General features: G+C 38.0%; 1 protein-coding gene across 1 annotated transcript in view; it reads right to left on the minus strand.

Annotated features, from left to right (window-relative positions):
• Positions 1-21,718, minus strand: part of itfg1 (integrin alpha FG-GAP repeat containing 1) — a 181,951-nt gene that overhangs the window by 42,663 nt on the left and 117,570 nt on the right. The window contains exons 13-14 of the mRNA XM_015038579.1: positions 10,186-10,229; positions 6,145-6,223 (exon numbers count right to left, since the gene is read on the minus strand). Coding sequence (XP_014894065.1) covers positions 6,145-6,223; positions 10,186-10,229 — 123 coding nt within the window. The remainder of the gene's footprint in view (positions 1-6,144; positions 6,224-10,185; positions 10,230-21,718) is intronic.

Consider the following 21,718-nt stretch of genomic DNA (forward strand, 5'->3'; position numbering starts at 1 on the left):
TCTGGGAGCTGCGTGCTGACGAAAGTCGCGTCCAGCGCTATTTTCGTCTCACCTGAGCTCAGTTTGACGACCCGGTGACTCGCAATGGTGCCTGCATCTACTGCCAGGTCACCAACTACAGTTCACTACGTCACATGGAACCTCAGATTAATCGGCGCTCTGTCAAATTTTACTCTGTATCCAGCTGTATCCAGTAAAATTTCTTGTTTTCCAAGTCTAGTGTCTGCCACTTAGGATGTGCTTTATATGCGTCAAACTCTCAAAAGGAGCAGCGATAGACACATAAAACGCATCAAAATACGATGCACAAGACATGTAAGCCGCTCTAAGAGACTTTTCAACGTCCCTTGGATGCATCTCCACATAGAGTTTGCATGTAAACCAGACACCCTGAAACTCAAATCACATTCGGTCTGAACATACTATTAAGCTGCCATTGTCTCCAAAATCTTTCTGTATATTTGTTTGCTGCAGGTTGCCTCATTCAGTTGACAGAGTATGTGCTTTTCCGCCAGTGATTTGAGTCTCTTTTGTTTCAAGTCTGGTTTTTATCTCCCCTGAGGTTGTAGTCCCAAAAAATAAGGAGAAGCTGCACAGGATCTAGACATGGAGACAAAGCCACATCCATGGAGAAAATGGTTTTTAGAGGAACGAGCATCAACGTAACAGCAAGAATCCCCTGCTGGTGGTCCAGACCAGCTGATTGGCATTACTAGCAGTTTATCTGCATGTAAATCTAGTAAGTTCGATCTGAGGTCAGCTTGTAGGGTCGTTGTTAAGAGTTGTCTAAATCTGAATCAACCAGGAGACATGGAGACATTACCGAACCACGTCGGATTGGGGCTTTTAATTACTTGAATCAACATCAGTCTCAACAAACTCAACAACATAGATTGCTGTCCTAGTTTCAGCAAATAAAAAAGGTAAATAATAATAATAATAATAATAATAAATAGGCCTTTGCAGCGCTTAGCTGCTCAGGCCTAATAATAATAATAACAGGTGGAAAGGAAACTCTCCAGTTCCTAAAATATAATTAAATCCATAGCTAACTGCTACACATCCATGTGTGAACCTGAAAGAATTACCCTGCGGTGTTTTTTTTTTCCTGCTCAGCATAATTTAGTGTCCACAGAACAAGAGAGTGAACATTAAAAAAGGTTCTTAATGAATACCATCAACTATTCATCTCCACAATCCCACCTGCTGGTCTTCCAGCCCCCTCCTCTCGGAGTCTCAGCAGGATTTTGTTGATAATGAGGTGTGGTGTTGTCAGAAGCACAGTCCAGACTCATCCATCCACCCTGCTTAGTAAGAGGCACGGTACAGCAAACACATCCACACTCGCTTGCACACACAAAGTCAGAAAGTCACAAAGTGCATACACCCAGATGCGAATGTCTTTGCGACAAACAGAGCACATATGGACACAGGAGGTGGTGCTGCGATTTCACGCAATCACCTGGAAGAAAGCAACTCTTTGGTTCAAATGTCAGGTGTGAGGTACTTAGTTTAAGGAGAAAACCAAGAAGTGACGTACAGGACAATCAGGTTTGGAGTTTTATACTAATTTGGTAAAGTCTGAGGAAGCCCAGTTGGCTGCTTTGTGTAAATGATCTTGCAGTAATCCATAGCGAGCAAGAATGTGACGACAGTGGAAAGGAAATATGTTCTTTCAACAGAAAGAGACCTCAAGCTTGTTTTTGAGTTCATCTTTAAAAAGTGATAGCATTGTATCTTTGTATCAGAGACAGCTGGGGTTCGCTCAGACGACTCACTTTTACTCAGAATTCAATTTCAGCAATGCCAGCGTGGAGAGAGATAATTGAAACAAGTCCTAAAGCCTGGTTCACATGACAACATTTTAAAAATTGTTTGCCAATTTTCAGAACATGACGATAAACTGTCCTTGGTAGGACAGGTCTGGTTGTACTGTGTGTGGTGTTGAGCCACACAGCAGGAGAAACGCACCATACATTAACTGATTTTCACTCACCAACATTTTTGATGGAAAATCTGAAAAGAGTAAACAAACATGGCCAACTAAGGAGCAATGGCAATAGTTTGCATATTTAACGGGAGGTTAAACTTCCTACAACATTCACCGGACTTTGTGCTGACAATGGACCGTGCTTTGTCTTCTGTATATTTTGGATTCCCTTCGTATTTCCACGCTTTCTGATTGGCGACGCATTACATTCAACAGACCTCGGGCCACACCCACAAGTCGCCATATCGGGGCAAGACTCTCAAACATAATGAATAATCCCGATTTTAGATCGGGGTGCCCCCGACCTCAGATCACTCTGAACACGCCACGCACAGCAAGAATTTATCTTAAAATAATCTTTAGTCATCCAGATCCATCCTTGTCGGAAGGGAAAAACTGGAACAAAAAAAATAAATCGGCATAAAAATCTTGCTTGTGTGAATTAACACTAAGAAAATGGCGGCCCAGTGAAAACCGCAGTGAATAACAAATTGCTCCAACACCATCACCTCTGTTCTCCTGAAACAATCAGCTTCACAGAATCATTTTCCACAGGTAGCTGTGGTGCATAACCAAGGTGATGTTTTTCACCCATGGAAGCCCACAGGAGATTTTTCAGGTTGGCCCATAAGAAATCGAGTCACATTTAAAGAGTTCTACTTCACGGACAAAGACTGCACATGGCCACGGACACGATGCAGAGTATTACAGGATTGCTGCTGACCTTTTGCTGCATGTTCAAGGTTGACATTATAACTTCTGCATATCTTTAATGTACCAGCATATGTGGGTATGGTAATTAGCAGATTTGTGCCATCAGTGCGTTTTCTGAAGTTTTGTGAGACTAAAATGACTTTAATCAGACTACCACTATCTTTTGTTTTTATGCTATAACTCTTAACCTTTACCTATCATTCCTTTCTGTTATACCAGCTATTTCTTTACTTCTTATTGCCTTTTTCTCCGAGTGTTTTATTGTCTCTCCTTTCCTCTCTGCTCTTTTTTCCCTTCAGGAGGGTGAAGGGTAAGTGAAGAACACTGGACCCCAGTAAAGAGCCACACGTTATAGTGTGTGTTTGTGTGCGCAGTCTGTCATTGCTCATTTCTGGCATTCTCAGTAGCTGTTTCCTGACCCACAAGCTACAGAATAAATACACTTTAAATTACTGCACACACACACGCACGCACGCACACACATAAAGACAGCTCCCTCGTCGCACTTTCTTTCTGTTAAATTAGGGGTCTTGGGATCTGTGCCAGCAAAGCCGTTGGCAACTCTTCTCTCTTTGCGCCCTTTGTTTAGAAACTGAGAAAAAAAAACTATACAAGTGGTTCTCATGATGGACAGCATTTAAAACAGAGAGGTGTTTAAAATTAATGTTTCTATCCAGCAAAAACAAAAAACGTGAAAATAGAGAATCCAAGGGATACCTTTAGGTTCACACAGCAGGATTTTAAAATTGTCATCTGATTTTCAAAACTTGACACCACACACACGGTGATAAAAATCATAGGATTAACCGGTTTGGTCGTACTGTGGTGTTCAGCCACAAGGCAGGAGCAACACACCACACACTAACCGATTTCACTCACCAACATTCAGGTGTCTCGCAAAACCTCTCAAGACCAAACGCGAGTTCAGCGTAAACAAACGTGGCCAACTGGGAATCAGGTTCATCACTCACATACTGTGATCTCGAGAAAACCATGGGGGAAAAGCAGATGCGGAAAACGTTCGCTCTTGGCTTCCATGATACTAGCTGCCGATACACTTCATTGTGTTTTCCTAAGTTTAAACACACCTCCTCCTCCCACAAAAAATCCTTGCCCAAATTCATGTGTTCATCTGTGTTTCAGAAAAGGCTACTACTTTCTCTTTTAATAGATGTTAAATTGTGAAAATAACTGCTAGATATTGAAAGTTCCAGTTGTTATGGATAAATGGGCAAATATGTTTACTACTAAGACATTTAAAGAACTGCGTGCAATTAAAATAATATCCAGGCGGAGATTTTAAATTTAGGACGTAAATGGTTAATTTAGGACATAAAGGGTTAATTTAAGACAAAAAGGTTTAATGCACGCAATTAATTCTCCTCCTCACTCTGTGTAGTACATCTTATCTATCTGCACAAATATGGTACTTTTTTATTTTATACTAATGGATTACAATTATCTTGATGCATTACTGTACAAGTTCAGCTGGCACAAGTGTTCTGTAGTCAGGCATCGTGCTGATGTGAGTGTTGTGTAAGTACTTCTTAATAAAATGATTTGTGCACTGATGCAAGTGAGTGAGTGAAACTGAAGAAAATCTTCACAGTAACTACTACGCGCTCACTAAAACCTGGTGAAAAGCCTTCGCTTCAGCACGGTTAAATCTTTATGCACTAGACAACAATTGTATACCTGCTTGGTGCAGGAAATAACTTGACTTGCATGCACACAACCTGAACCACATCCAACACCAGGGGATGAATTGGCATGGCGGCTGCGAACGGACCAACCTCGGTAAAGCTTTTGCGACTGAATGGCAGCAAATCCCTGCAGGCGGCTTTAAGAATCTTAGACTGTGGTCAGAGCTTAACGGAGTGAAAAAACACTAAAGTTGTTCCCTCTGCGTATCTCCACCAAAGTTCGGCCTTTTGAAACTCCTAACTTCAGCTAGCCGTGACTTTCTGCTGCCTCCTCATTCCGTGGGATGTTGAATTACTGTCCATTTTCACTGCAGTAGGCGTGGGTGCTGGTGGTAAAAGCCCACCCTCCTCCCCCTCCCTCTTCGCTGTAGCCGTCAGTGCCCAGTTAACCGCATATGTTACACCTTGAAGAGCAAATAAACTGTCCTGATTTAAAACCTACAAATAAAAAAAAACAGTCTGCTGTATATTTAGTGTTTGTAGAAGAATTAAAAGTCCCTCTGAGGTAAGTCTGTTTTGCATCCTGACGATTGTAGCTGTCTCAGGGAGAGTGAAATAATTATGATGTTGAACTGTGATCCATCTACTCATTCTTTAAATATGTATCCACCCCAGCTGCGCCAAGAGACAAATGAAACAACCAAATCTGACAGAGTGAGATTATGCAGCGCACGACTATATATATCTCTGACCCCGGGCTGTCAGTGCATCTTGTCCTCATCGGCTCTGTGTCCTTCCCACAGTCTAACAGCGAGACTGGGTGTAGCTAATATGGCGCTCCTCGGTGTCAGTGTAATGTGCTGCTGTCCTCAGCGTCGTGTCTTATCTACTCCAACATCTGTCTCACTCTACCTTCGTATCCTTCAGTCCTCCAGTAATTTCATCTTATGTAGCTGGGATGTGGAAGTGTTTGTCATCTTCAGAGGCGGAGGAAGTGTTAATATACAGGGGAGCAGAATCCCTGATCCTTTACAACCCGAGAATCAATGTTTGCGATTAAACATCAACCATTCCAGCAAACACAGAGGCTCGTGTTGTGTTGCGTATAATGACAAACCCTGACACACAGAACATTATGTGCACTTATATCAGCGCACAAGCAATTCATTTGGGGCTCTAAGTGAAGAATTTGAACCATTTTTGCAGATACAGACTGATGATACAACAAACAACAGCCCTAGTTTAAAACACTCCTGGTTTCAAATACAAGAAAAAAAATCCCAAATTCCAGCCTCACCCGTCTTGATCAGTAAATTGGTTTGACTTCACTGCAAAAACAAAAAATCTTATCAAGTACTTTTGGTCCAGTTTCTAGTGCAAATATCTTAGTACGCTTGACATAAGACAAAACTAATTTACAATGAACTTTTCAGCAAGATACAGAAGCTTGTTTTAAGTAAATAATTCCTTAATACTGATGAAAAAGTACTTGTTCTATTGTTAGATAATTTAACTTATAACATGGGAAAAATGTCTTGCTACAAGTGAAATAATCTGCCAATGGAATAAGTATTTTATTAAGATATTTACATTCGAAATTAGACCAAAATTACTTGGTAAGATTTTGTGTTTTTGCAGTGAGACCAGTTTAACGGTGATATAAAAAAAGCTGAGGCGGTATATTTTTCAGGAAAATAAATGCTACTTGCCAATGTTCCATCACTGAGGAGAGCCGTTTAAAACGAGGAGTGAGAGCTGCTATTAAAAAATACCGACTAAAAACAGAAAAGTGCTCACCTGAGGCATTTTTCAAGTAGCCATTAGAGTCCACTGTGGTGTACATGACATAAGGGCCTGGCTGATTCACACCAAACGGCTGTTAAAACAAACACACATAGACACACAATTTAAAAAAAAAAAAAAGCTGAACATTTCTGACATTTTACACAATCTTCTCACCATCACAGGTCCAAACGCAAAAGACCAGACTTAGCTGGCTTGAACCTACCCGACTATAAACAATTATGACATTTGCGTGTCTGTGTGGGGTAGACGGTTAGCTCTCGTCTCATCTCCTCATTATGAAAGGATGACAAGGAATGAGGAGACCCGTCGAGTTGTCCTTCGCTTTACATCGGCTAATCACGAGCCCGTTACACACGCAGACACACTGCGGGAAAGACTCGGCCCTTTATGCGGTGACACGGTGGCGCTTTGGGTGAGAGAGGAATAGGAATGAGGTAAAAAAAACAAAACAAAACAGACAGACGAGTGGAAAAGAGAGGAAGAGATGAGAAAAGCGCTGAGGAGAAGACTAGCGGGCTGAACGCATGAAGGGGGACGAGAGGTGTGACTAAGAAGAAGAGGGGTAGGAGAGTGGAAGAGAAAGACGCGAGCGGGGCTGATGGATGGGAGAGGATGGGAGTTAAAGCAGCCGCGAGCTCCACTCGTCTATCGCATTCATCATATTTTTCACTTAGACAAGCAGGCGGAAGAGTCGACAGACAGAGGAGCAAAACAACCGGCAGCCTCTTGTTGATGTCAAAGATAATGTGTTTTGCAAAGGACTTCTCCACCAGTGAAAGGTTTTGGGAGAACGGTGCCGGATGCTTTTTTTTTTTTTTTTTTTTTTACCTGTTTATTTCTCCTGCTTGTCCACCTACATGTGATAATTGGCCATTAGTGCTTTCACAATAAATACAATGTGTCTCACTGCAAAGAATTCAGCACTGTTCATCGAAAATGATTCTTACTGCTAAATATTGTGTCAAGTAAGCTCAAAATAAGAGCGTCTTCAACGAAGACAATCTGAGCAATAGTTATTATATCATTATAACATGTAATTTAGCAGTAAAAGTAATCATTTAAAGTTGTAAAGTGAATAGAAAGTTAAGAAACAAAAGCTAAGGAACTCAGGGTGTTGATTTCTATCAGATATTAACAGCAGGTTTCAACCAACACATTATCTTCATTAGCATTTGATCGCTTTTTAATGGTATCTACACTTCCAAGATTGTTTTTTTCTTTTTTGTCAAATTGAAATGATAAATCACGATTAATTGGTTATCAAAAAGATTGTCAACTAATTTAGAAATCGATTGTTAACTAAAGCTTACAGACTCAAAAAAAGTCCATTTGCTGAAACAACAACACACTCTGGACAGTAATTAAGCCAAAACTGTACAAAAATATAAATATTTTGCATTTACGATAAAAAAACAACAATCTTTGTAAATATGTTCAACCGTTAGGCACAATTTTAGTTTCTCTTGGTTTGAATTGTGTAAGAAAAATCTCCAATTGAGCACCTTCTGCGATCACATTTCAAATTATTAATTGGTTAGTTGAAAAAATACTAAGTCAAAAATACTAAGTCAAAAATGCTAAGTCAAGCAGAAAGGGCTGAGCTTTTCACATGTTGATTTTAGACAAATCTTCTTAGCTGCTGATGCATGTATACTAAAGTAATTCTATATTATTGCATTTTTGGCAATAAAATACAATTATTTTGTTTAAAAATAGAATGTAATTAGTTGTTTATTTGCTTCTTTTAATGTATTTATAATATTTTATCAAATGAGCAAATGATTTATCGATTAATCACCAGAACAATTGGTAGACTAATCGATTACTAAGATAACACTGGTCAACAGTCAAAAGTGGCCTGGAGTTTTTCAACTGTTTCAGGGTCATGTTGATGAGCTGAATAGAAAAATCACATTGGTTTTGCTCAATCAGGTCAACTCTCTGAACTATGGAGCAACATGAGCATCAAAATGCAGGACTTGTTCTCACATCTGGATCGGTTTCCTGAGAATCTGATCAATGAGCGAAGAGCAGGAGGAGAGATTCCATCAGGACAGAAAAGAGACGGAGGATTTTACACAATGAAGACGTAATGTTCAGATCACATGTACTTACCCTTATGAGTGTTTACTATTCAACTTACAGAAATCCAACATGAAATTAATACACTGTTAGAAAACTTTTTTTTTCTCCTACAACCTTTTTTGGGTGAGAAATATGAACGGAAATGAACTGATGATGTCACAAAAAAAGAAGAAAACTCTGACCTGACTGAGAAAAATGGATGTCATTTGTGGATTCAGCTGTGCAAAATACTCCTAATTCAATTGAAAAAACACAGACAACTTTCCAAAAACATATTTTTTGTATCCCAGTTTAATCAATGTAAACATGATGCCTCTGATACCTTAACCACTATACAGGAGGAGGGGATGGAGGTCGTAGGAACATGTGGATGTTATGAGAAAATCCACTCCACTGCAAGTCCCAGTTGAGATCACAGCTGTCAAAGTATCCCAGTCTAATAAACAAATCCCAAAGTACATTTCAAATGTCAAGAGTTTTTTTTTTAAAAAAAGGAAGAAAAACTCCTGCTGTTTATCAAATAAAATCCAACAACGTTGTGTTATTACAAACAGACCCGCTGACGTAAAGACGAAGGTGTTTGGATGCTGGTTTACAGAGGTGTGTTTAGAAATCACAGTGATTTACAGTTTGCAACCACAGCTCTCCATCACAGTGAAGTGGGACGATGCCACTGCCTCCTCTTATCTGGACAGTTCTTAACCACTCACAGAAGGACGGCTAAAAAAACAACAAAACCCCCCAAAACTCTTATTTTACTCTCTTATTTTGTTTTAGTCTTCTGCTTCAGTTCTTCTGATATTTTTAAAAACAGCAAAGCCATTTTACAATTTTTGTTTTAGGAACCTTTTCTTAATTTTGTTTAAAACTTATTTAAGAAACTTGAAACCCTTCTCTGGTCTTAACATATCAGGAGATTTTCTTCATCTTAAAATGTTGCAAAAAAAATCAGCCTTGCTGTTTTGATCCTCCCTCCTTCATCAGGATGATTCAGTCTGAGCTTGTTCATAGAATCCCTCACTGCTTCACTCTGCAGTGCTAATATACCAACATGCTGTCAATATGTCAGTGGCTCTTTCAAAAAAAAAAAACAAAAAAAAAAACTACTTTCTGCTATTTTACTGCATCCCTCACACTCTGTCGCCATATTGAAGAGAAAAACAGCGGGTAATTATGTGGAGCTTTAATAAAAGGTAAGGCTTGCTGTTCAAGGCTGCTGCTCACATTCTTCTCCTTTAGCTTCCATGTTGCTAGCCAGCAGCTTGGTAATTGTTCAGACAGGTTTATGTAAATGCGGCATTAAGGACAAAAAGACAATCACTATTTTTTTATTATATGCAAATGGGATGACTTGGGTTCCTTTTATCGTAATAAAGAAAAAAACGGATCTACTGACAGTTTGGTTTTGCTCAATATCGAAAACATTTACTGACTGAATGTTCAAATTATTTCTACACTGCCAAAGCAAAAAACCTTACAAAGTATTTTGGTCTGGTTTCTAATGCAAATATCTTAGTACACTTAAAATAAAAATTCCAGGTAGCTTTTCAGCAACACATAAGAGCTTGTTTTAAGTCAATTATTTCTTAATATTAATTAAAAATAACTTGTTCCACTGGCAGATTTTTTTACTCATGACAGACTTTCTGCCCCCACATTATAAGTGAAATAATCTGCCTGTGGAACTAGAACTTTTTCATCAATATAAAGGAATTATTGGCTTAAACCAAGCTGCTGCATCTTGCTGAAAAGTTACTTATGAGTAAATTTGGTTTTATTTAAAGTACACTAAGATATTTGCATTAAAAACAAGACCAAAAATACTTGGTGAGGTTTTGTGTTTTTGCACTTCGTACTAAAGTTTTTTTTTAAAGTTCTTAAAAATCAATATGATCCAGGCACACAGGAGCTTTTTATGTCAGAAAAGTAGAGTAAAAGGTTTCTCACCTTGACATCTTCAGGACAGGCGTTAGAGCAGAGGCCGCTGAGCACTGCGGGAGACAGAGACCCATTAGAATCAGCATCAGAATCTCTGCTTTGCAGAATATCACACTGAGAAGGACTCGCTTACAAGTGGGTCCAAAATGGCTGACAGTAGGAAGAAAAAAAAGATGTAAAAACTCTGACCGGGCTTAAATGATTCTCATATTTTCATGATATCAAACACAATTTATTAATCACACACAAATGCAAAGTAGATTTGGTTAAGACAGGAAGAAAAGCAGGGCTAGAAGTAAGCTGCTTCTGATGATAAACAGCACAAAAAAAATAAATAATGTGGAAACTATTAACATGAACATGTGTGGCGGGAGAGCGTTTTACTTATTTGTGCATACAAGCGAAGCGAGGACAAAAATCAACTGAATTGTAAATCAGTCATTAGTTGAGAGTCTTTATTAGCATACTAATGGGGTCCTGGGTCTGTGGTTGCCTTAATTTGGCTGATGGAATCAAACTAAAAACATAATAGTGTTTTATTGGGCTGGACATAGCGGTGTGTTCCACAGCACAGCGCTAAACTGTGCCAAAACCATGTGAACGAGAAATGACGGAAATGAATCACAGTAAACGACAAGCAAATGTCGGAGGGTTAATATTTGTCAAATTATTGTGTAATTAACACTGCTCAAAGTGTCGCACATCAAGGTGGAAAAAGGGCAGGGGTGGAAGTAAATTTTTTAAATGCCACCTTGAGCGGCACAGCTATTAAATCAATGTCATCATTGGATCAATCAATCAATCAAATTTTATTTGTATAGCACATTTCAGCATCAAGGCATTTCAAGGTGCTTTACATAATTAAAAACAAAATAAAAACAGCATGTGACATTGAATAAACAGTAAGAAAGATAAAGAGATTTTGAAAAAAAAAGATTAAAAAAGATAAAAACATACTTTTGTTACAGAATTTAAGCGCCTGTCGTCGCCGGACTCCACCGTCCGTTTAACACGGGTATTAACCAGGCCCCATCGCCTAACAGGACAAGGTCTCCAACCTTGCAGCACCAGGCTCCGTCCACCCATCACGAATTTTTGCGCTAGGACTTCGTCGTCCTACACGGATTTTTGTGCACTATTTTTACCTGTTAGAGTCTAGAATTTACAGGGTTTTTCTGTGCGCGCAATGACCCTCAATCACTCGCCACTTTTACATAAATAGATAAAAAGTAAAGATAAAAACATTAAAAACATCGAAGACATCAAAACCCTAACCCTAATTTAGCCATAAGCAACTCTAAACAGGTGGGTTTTAAGTTGAGATTTAAAGGCACCAAGTGTTTCAGCTGTTTTACAGTTTTCTGGAAGTTTATTCCAAATTTGTGGTGCATAGAAACTGAATGCTGCTTCTCCTCGTTTGGTTCTGGTTCTGGGGATGCAGAGCAGAACCAGAACCAGAAGATCTGAGGGGTCTAGACGGTTGGTACAGCAATAACATATCTTTAAGGTATTGTAGTGCTAAACCGTTCAGTGATTTATAAACTAACAACAGTATTTTAAAGTCTATTCTCTGAGCTACAGGGAGCCAGTGTAGGGACTTTAAAAACTGGTGTTATGTGCTCTATCTTCCTGGTTTTAGTGAGAACTCGAGCAGCAGCGTTCTGGTTCAGCTGCAGCTGTTTGATTTGTTAGACCTGTGAAGACGCTGTGGATTATCAATGTTTTAATATACTAATTGGAAGGGATGCAGTACTTGGAGGGATATTAGATTTTAAGCGATGCGCAATGACACTTTGCCTCCAAATAATATTGTCTGGACCCTCATGGCCTTTGATGAGTGAATATGCCACAGTGTTGTGTGATGAACTGATTAAGCCCATGGAAATGATGGGAACGTACCTATAAAGGAGAACAAGAGCAAAACTAGAGGCGAACCTTAACATAAGTGTGTAAAACTTGTAGATATGCCGCTAATGTTGAAAAAACAGTTTTGCAATTGTGGCGTTTCCATTAAAAGAGAAGTGCAATTAAAATTACATGTGAATTAGTGTGTTCACGAGATAAGTCATCAATAAACAAGCTGCGCCATCATCCTCCTGCTACTTCCTGGCTTCTTCTTTCTTGTTTACATCAGTGGCAACATCTGGTTGTTGATCATGTATGACTTGGTGATGCAAAAAAGTGTTTCTATTGCAGCTTTGTAAAAAAAAAAGCCAATTTCAATATACAGCCAAAATAACCCACCTCATTTGATCAAACATTTGATCAAAAATTCATTTTACTTTTTTAAACTGGCGTTTCCATTAAGCTAAATTTATTTTCAAAATGCCAAATTGAGAATTTACCTGGTTAATGAAAAATAATTGAGGCAATTGATAAGGGAACAACATTATAACATAATTTGATTTTACATAATAATGCCCGTTTAAGACAGCTGATCACATTGCATTTAGTGGCATCAGTGTAACGGGGGATGAAAAGAAATGTTGCCAATATTATCAAATTATTTTAGATATATCTCTGTCCTTTTACATCACAATTATGATGGCGGTTATTCTTTTATTACTATAACTAATATTACTACTTTGTGTTGGTTTATTACACAGACTTCTGGCTTCTTACACAAGACATGGGTGTAAGAGGCCATCTTGCGACATCATGTGCAAAATTTCAGGGGGTATGAATGAATATGTTTGCAAGAGGCTAAGAATTCTCCCCCCCCCCCATCAATCAAAATGCCATGCCAGACTTTAGGCTGTGCATGGACATCTGGGGTGTGAAAACAATGTCTATGTTATACAGAGAAGCTACAGTATGTCTCTGCTGCAGCTTGTTAAAATCCAATAACAATCAGGACAATGCAGCGTCGTTCCAAGCTTAATTTGCTGTAAGCTGCCGTAATAAAACTTTGCCACAAACAGAGCCTCTATTCTTGGGGATACCACACCCGGTAACCGTGGAGACACTTCCTTTAAGCTTTTACCCAGAAGTGTTGGCACACTATTTTCAGCCGAGATGTGCACTTAAAAATGAAAACACTTAGATTCTTAGATTGTGTGTGAATGGCTGTAAAACCACCTTCGTTTTTGCTTAAAGTGGTTATTAACATAAAAGTCTAATTTGACTGGCCTTCTCAGTGCAGAAAGATTGGAGTTTCTAAAGAAATGATAAGAGCCAACATTTCCTTACAATTTGAGTTTTGTAGTTCATAATGCACAAATGCCACAATCTTTTGCCTCTGAAATAGGCAAATGTTTTCTTTTCAATGTGTTTTCCTAAGTGTACCAGCCATATAGTGAAGATTTATTACCTGCAGAGCACACAGCAAACAAATGGTCACAGAATTGCAAGTGGCCACTAGCAAATAGGCAATTTCTGTCAAAAGGCAGAAGGATCAGAAAAAAATAACTAAAAAAACAATAAATAACAGCATTTTACTTTTGATTGAGAGTCTAAAGGAGAAATAATTTGATCTAAGTGGTGTATGATTTGGCCTACTGATCCTGGATCAATCAATATTCACCTGCCGAGTTATGAGGAGCTGCTCTATTGTGTTTATAAATCATTTCACCTCTCTTGCAGCTTGTAGATTCGGTTTCTATAAATGACCTTGATATTTTAGGTAATTAATAATCTCAGAATCCTCCACAACATTCTCCCAAAGAGCTCAGAGCAACACAGATAACATTAGCTCCACAAACAGCATCTTATTGGTTATTAGCGAGTCTCATTAATCCAAACTGCAACAGAAAGGCCTTTGTGCCACAAGCTATGTCATTTCCGCTCACTGGGATGTTTAATGTGCAGGGCGACAGCGATGCTTAGAGGGAGAAGCCTCCTCTGGAGAGTTTGTCTTGCAGGGGGGGAAAAAAAAAGCTTTTTTGATCCACTGAACCGTTTCCCATAAATGTGTGAATTGGGACCCTTTTCCTTTTTGCCCTGTGACTTGTTTAGGCAGGGTAATAGAGTGAGACGGAGATAAAGTGAATGTCTCTCACCAAACATGTCATGGCTGACCACCCTGAGAAAAGATGACATAAAAGGCACTTCGACTCACTCAGTCTTAAGTCGTTTATTTTATGCTGTTCCACAAGTTTCATATGTTTCTCAGTTTTGATACACCTTAAGCAGGCCAGACTGACAGAGTTGAGTGTGTGAGTGTAGTTGTGGTATTTTGGTTTTATATGCACATACACAGGTAAAAAAAAATAAAATGACTTTTTTTGTCTTTTGTGTCAATCTAAATCTTATGTATTGCATAGATTTATTACACATACAGTGAAATATTGCAAGCCTTTACTGCTTGTAATTTGAATGACTATGGCTGGAAGATGATGAAAATCCAAAATCCAGATGTTCATATGGGGGTGAACAATACAACACAATTATTATATCAGGTTGTTGTTGTTGTTGTTGTTTTTACCCTTTTTTATGATAAACTAAAACTGTTTTACCTAACTAGCAAACCCACGATTTAGGTAAAATCCACTCTTGCCACATAGTAGCCATATAACTATATGAAAATGTTCATTGATGTTTGCAAATACATCAATGTTATCAGTGAATATTAGCATAAATGTTACCATTGTTAGTGATAGTGTCAGAAGCTGTAATATCTTGCGTCATTTCAAAATGTCACCTGCTACTGATGTACGAATCCTAAATGCAAAATATCCTTCAACCAAAACATTAAAAATCAAGTACAGATGAATTTCATATCTTCTCCATCTTGTTAAAAATGTGTAACGCATTATCTTGAGTGAAGTAATTATAGCACTTCATGATTCACAAAATCCTCTTTATTTCCTCATGTTTAGTCCTAAGTAACCTAAGTTTTTCCAAACAACAGCAAACATGCAAGACAAAAAACAGAAAATCACTTTTTGTCTGAGGTTTAAATGCAGCAGAATGTTACCCTTGGAAAATGTTTTTCTGAGTTATGCAGCCACATATAGAATGAAAATGCTCCATCTCTTTTTCTTTTCTCCTTCAGAGGACTGAGTTGAGTGTTTTCTTATAATCTTAGATGCTCCAACATAAGTCCAGTTAGCGTACAGAAAGGTTTGAAGTGCTTTGTTGATGTGTTGTGTTGCCTGTCCCTGTGGGGACAAGGTCAGCCTCATGTTCTAAAGTTCTGAGAACTGTTCAAACTAAATCAACCAACACATTTTAAAACATCAGTCTCAGAATAATTTTGTGTTTGTTTTAAAACAGACTTTCCTTCACAGCGACTATTCTCACACACAGTGTGACATCTCCTCTATTACCAACTTGAAAATTTACAGTATGCTCACTACAGAAAACTAAAAATGCTTCTTTTACATCTTCAAATATTCTAGTTCCTACACAAAAATAGATATAGACAGGTTAATGTTTTCCAAAAATCAATGATGGAAAAAACCCCAAATAAACTAATGAATAATCCCTGCATTTAGTTTCTGAGCTTCCGCTACGAAAAAAAAGCAAACTGAATCAGCTTTTCCTCCTTTTAACCTTCTTATGAAGCACTACTCAAAATCCTCTTAATAACTTCAAAAAGATTGTGTCAAAACACGCTGCCATCATAACAAAAGAATAGATGTGTCCCTCCCACGTGCCATTTTTAAACTGGATCCAACCCCAAAACGAATCGCAACAAATTAGACCAATGTATTATGCAAATGATAGAGTGTTAAGGCACTGTATACAGCATGACTCCATTTTCATGTGCTCTGATCCTTTTACATGGTACCTCGTCTGCTGCCACTTTATAGGAATAAACAAGAGAATTTTTTTTTCCTCCCAGTTTGAAGCTTTGATTTAAAAAGAAATTGTGTACGTGTTGCAAAAGCAAATCGACTGCTTTGAAGTTCACAAGCTTATTAAGAAAATGCCTGAGGCAGGGTTCAGATGGAGCTTCCATCAAAGATAAACATGCAAACCTTACCCTTAGCTGACCACACTACAAACTAGCAACTACTTAACAGGTTGATAATCTTCTTAGTGAGATGTCCGACTTTGCCAAGGAGACAGACCCTCCTTTAAAATTAGGGACCATGTCTTGTTGCCTTACAAAGCGATTTGATGATTCCTATAATATGGCTGACCACAGCGATGAGGCAAACCAGTGCACAGTCCTCAAGGGATGAGAGCTGGTTGGTGGTTGAACTTTGGCTGCTAGGGCTTCACTAGGCTCAGCCTGAAGAAGCGACAGGAAGCCCCTTTGATGAGGGCCACCACTTGCAGATAGGAATGTTAGGATAAGGTGCCATGCAAGTTGGATGACAGGCAAGGGTGGGGCATTGGTACTAAGTCCTAGCAGCATAATCTGGCTTTAGGGACATTGAATGCCACCTTATTGGTGAGTAAAGAGCTAAAGCTGTTGTGCTGTTTCAATGGTACCACAAGGATAGCCTTTACAGTCTGAGCCTGAGTGGTGTTTTATTATTCGGTATCTGTCTATAACAAACACCATGTGCCAGCCTGAGGTAGTTCATCAGTGTACTTGTTGCCATGTCACTTTGGGGCAAAGGTCAATCATTGACTTTGCAATCGTATCATCAGACCTGCGAACCAATCACCACCCGATAGTGAGTTGAATCCATTGGCTGGGAAGGCTACTCGACACATCCATTCAAATGATCTGTAATTCACATTCCTGGGAGGTATGCATGGTAGATCACACCTCCTAATTTCCCTCATATTTTGAGGGAAATTAGTTATATGAATTCTGAATGGACCATGTTGAGCTCCACCATTGTGGACGGAGCTTCCAGGACTTGAGGCCTGAAGGATATAGGTACTATATCCTTCCACCTATATCCTTCAGGTGGAAGAAAGAGACCTTTGGGCTTGGTCTTCCTTTGGAACTCCTGAAGCAGCTGACAGAGTGACCAGAGAGATTTGGGCTGAGGTCAATGTCAGGTGGTGGAAGAAGCACTTTGTTCTCTACAAAGGACACGGTAAATGGGTTGAGGAGATCTGAGTCTGAGGGTTGAGGAGGATGGGATTCTATCTCTGTGGTAGAAGTTGCCAAAGTAATTAAAAGGTTCGGCCTGAAATTCTGAAACCTCTGGACATTGTGAAGCTGTCATGGTTGTCACATCTCTTCAATGTCACCTGGAGGACAGTGAGAACCAGAGCTTTACCCTCATGGAATTACTGAAGGTGCTTGTCCATTTTACATCAGGAGAAGGCCAGATACACAAAACGTGAATGTGGTCAGAAAGCTCATTACTTCTAAGTAAACACAAGATCACCAGATTTTAATCATCTATGAAGGACACAACAATCAATAATCTAAATGGATGGGTTGATCCATCACTTGTTTAAATTTAAAGCTGTTGAGGGTCAGGGTACTTTTATAATTGTCTGTAGCTTACATTCAATCAATGGCACTAAAGGATTAAACTGTCATTTGTCTAAAGTAAAGCTCCTTTTGAAGGGAAGAAGAGAGAACTAAGGTCAGAGGGAAAACACTGTAGGAGGCCTCACAATTACTATCCCACGACCTTAAGGCACACTCCACCCCTCACAATCCTCTCAACCACAACAGAAAGACTTAAAGTTACTGAAGCAAAGCAAATGTTAATGTGTTAGAGAATACATTACCATATAATCAACCTATAATACACTTTCAGAGGTGTCTCTGCATATCTAGGGAGACAGTACAGAAGGAACTCTTAGTACAGTCTGTGTTAATCCTGAAGCAAAAAATTAATTCAATGCATTTTGGGTAAAGAGAACCACTTTTTGTAACTGTCTAAAATCTACAGAAAGCTGAATAATTTCAGAATACTTTGTCAAATACTGTGATCAAGCCAAGGAGCAGATTACCTTAATAGAAATTAGATGGAAATTTATTACATTTTAAAAAAAATTGTGATGATGTTTTGGTAAATTTATTTGCCTCTTCACCAATTTATATCTCTGCAGTTTTGATCATTATATGCTTAACTTTTTCAGATACAAAATGTAGCCATTTGCTAAATATGTACATACAGCCAAAGTATGCTGAAGAGCTTTTCAGAGTAAATGTCACAGATGACTGTTGCTACAAAGGGTCAACATTTAAAATCTAAAGCCAGAGAATATGTGGGGTTTTTGTTTTTACTTTATTGCCTACTTGACCAAACAAAAGGCTGATTTGTTTCAATAAAATACTCTACGGGATTTAAAAATCCCATTTCCACTGAAATGCAGTGACTATAAAGAACTTCACATAAAGGTGAAACACATCTCAATAGTGAGCTAAAGATTACACACTGCTCGGTTAAATATAGAGCTCAACTTTTTCTTAACAGAGTTGGTTGAGTTAGAAATGTATGGAGTGCAAATCTCTGAATCTGTGTGGTTGGATGAACCTCCACTTCAAAGCCACAGTATTCCAGTGGTTTCACTCATCATAATCCATTTTTTTCTATTCAGTCGTCAGCCAAAATTTATTGTGATTAAAAAACCTTTGCTTATTGTGTCAAAAATTGGTATTTAATACGAAATGCAATCAATTATAATAATTAACTTCGAAGACAACCGGTTGACCAGTTTCCCTGGCTAAGATTCAGTAAAGCTGAACATATAATGCTTTCTGTGAGGGACCAGCCTCAAACGAGGACAAAAAATGTTCAAAGTAGAAAAAAGTTTCAATTTAATTCTTCAAAAAAAAAATCATTAACAAAGCATAAAGATTTAAAGCAAGAATAAATCAAAGGATAAGTAACAAATTTGGATCCAAATTAACTGAGGTCGACTGAACTCCAACTGAACACAAACAAAACTGACCTACAAACAAAAAACAAAAGGCTGCTTAAATAGGGTGGAGTAACCTAAATTTACCACATGAGGGAGGCATGACATAACAAAAGAACAAATAAATACAAAATTAACTAAAGCATCCTATGAAACAAATAAAGTAAGCTAACTTTAACTTGGCGCAAACATTAAGTGAATATTTAAGTGACAAAATTAAATAAAAATCAACTTGAAGTCTCCCCCCCTTCAGTCTTTCAGAAAATGGATTAATCCAGGTTGCTCCTCCAGCTGGTCAGCAGCACCTCAAACAAAAAACAAGTGTAAGCAAACCATTCAGACAGACATTAACTAAAATGTGCACCCATTAGAAAATATACGTCTAAATGAAATAAACTTAGACTATAAGCTATACTAATAAAGAAAAATAGACTAACACGATGCGGTGGTGGTAGGAGGATCCACCACACTCTCTATAGTGCATTCACGCTCTTTTTAATGAGTTAGAGTGTCGTACCAAGGTAGTTATCCATTTTGTTTCCTCTGCGTCACGACATGTACACTGGGCAGGGAGCAACGGTCCAGTTAACTACGCCTCAAACCAACTAGATGTGAAAATGGTGGTGTTTTACCCAACAAGCGGGGAACATTGGACTAATAAGAGGACAGTCAAATCTCTGTAAACTCGATTTAATAACATTTATACTCAATATACGGGATTCATAACAGTGGCGCTTGTTTCAAGATGTCCAATATCTGCAGAAGTTATATCTGCTAGAAACAAAAAAAAAAAAACCTTTAATCACCTTTGAAAGTGGCTGTCGACCTACTTTCCATAAAACATTGTTGTTTGATAGACCACACGAATGAACCATATTGAGTACATCCCAAAATATAGTAAAAAAAAAAAAAAGACTAAAGTTAAACCCACAATTATTCATACGCCAGGCAGACCTAGATTAAAAGTAATTTGACCAAGAAGTAGGAAGGAAATGAGATAGGCAGGATTTTAAAAAAAAAATCAGTTTTTATCTACATTTTATTAAAATAGCATGTCAGACATATTTTATATGGTTTGCAATAATCAATAAACAAAGAATTCAAAATATTAAAACTCATTTATATCTGCTGACCAGAATTTTGCATGTTCCAGAAGTATCTTGACATTATTCTGTGGTGAAGTGAACAGTGCCATAGACGGGTAAAATTATTTAATGGTGTTGCTGCAGGAACAGGAACCTTGAAATGAACTGTTAATTTATTGAATATGACTGTATACATTGAAATAAAAGAACACTTTCAGTCAAATCATCTCAAAGTACCAGTGTTCTGAGAGATCAAGACGGAAGAAATAAGTAAAGGCAGTACATACTGGTATGATAAACACTTGAAAGTGAATTTACTGATGCACGAAGAGGAAGAAGAAATAAAGGCAAGGCAGACATTAACAATGTCAGTGAATTAATTCCAAATATCTCAGAGACTACAATACTGATCCATGAAGAACATGATTCGGGAGTGTGAGTTGGTTCTGAATCTGGAGCTTCTTCTGCGAGTCTGGTTTTGTTCTCCACCCTACAATATTTGGCTGGCGTGAAACAACTGCATAACAGTTCCGCTACGCCCAAAACAAGCTTTGTGGAAGAGCTATCAAACTTCCAGAGGGGAACATCTCTTATTAGCATTCAATGCCAGAATCTCTCTCTCACACACACATATAAACAACCATCCCCAAAGCCTTGGTTGGACTGAGCCAGCCTATTTTGTGGCTTAATATTAGGACTGATGGCAGCTCTTTTGTGGCACTAACCTAATCAAGCGGGAGGATGAGCAGTCATCTGTATCTTGCCATGCTTTGTGTGACCACAGGGCTACAAATTTTATCTCTGTTGTGGTGAAACAGACAATGAAAAATGTTTCATGATTTTACGATGGTGTGTGCATGGTTATGTCCATGTCTGGTTACTGTTTATAGCTTCATTTCATTGGGGTTATGGCTTGTAACCATAGTAGTTTATGAGTGTAGTTGATTAACATCTCATGGTATCAAATAGTGCCTCAACTACACACACACATCCCACGAATTGAAAAGGAGACAGTGTGAATGATGAAGAGGAGAAATTTTAAACTTTCCTTTCCATAAATCATAATGGTCAATGTTAGATTGGCAAACAAGTTGGCACAGGTTTAGGATTAATAAAGTATATTAATGAAACTGTTGAAAGGAAGTCACAAGTTATGTTGAGGATGCAGCAAAGATTCTCGATAAATAGAATCAAAACCAGTTTTATTATGCACTAACAAGTTTCTTGTTTGTGCATAATAAAACTGGCATAATAAAATAAAAGGCTTCAAGCACAGTGTACAATATTAAATATATAAACTTTAAGGGAGATAAAATTAATGACAACCAGAACAGTATGTTTGTGTATGTGTTGCTAATGTTTATACCTTTGAACTTAAAAAAAAAAAAAAAAAACAGGTTGTGATAGTAAAAATAAGCTTATTTTGTTTGATATTGTAACTGACTACTGAGGTTATAAGGTGTTCAATGTGGTCAGAGAGACAGCCTGAAGCAAGAAACTGTCTTTCATGGCATGATATGATATGATATATGATATATAATATCATGATATGATGATATGAAATCATATCATCATATCATATATCATACATATATCATATATATATATATATAGATATATCATGATATATGATATATATCATGTGGTATGGTGTGGTATGATATATCTATATATCATATATCATGATATATCTAGATATATATGATATGATATGGTATATGATATATGAT

Source organism: Poecilia latipinna, unplaced genomic scaffold (genome assembly GCF_001443285.1).
Source record: "Poecilia latipinna isolate Pla-1442-1.1 unplaced genomic scaffold, P_latipinna-1.0 Scaffold446, whole genome shotgun sequence".
Lineage (NCBI taxonomy): Eukaryota > Metazoa > Chordata > Actinopteri > Cyprinodontiformes > Poeciliidae > Poecilia > Poecilia latipinna.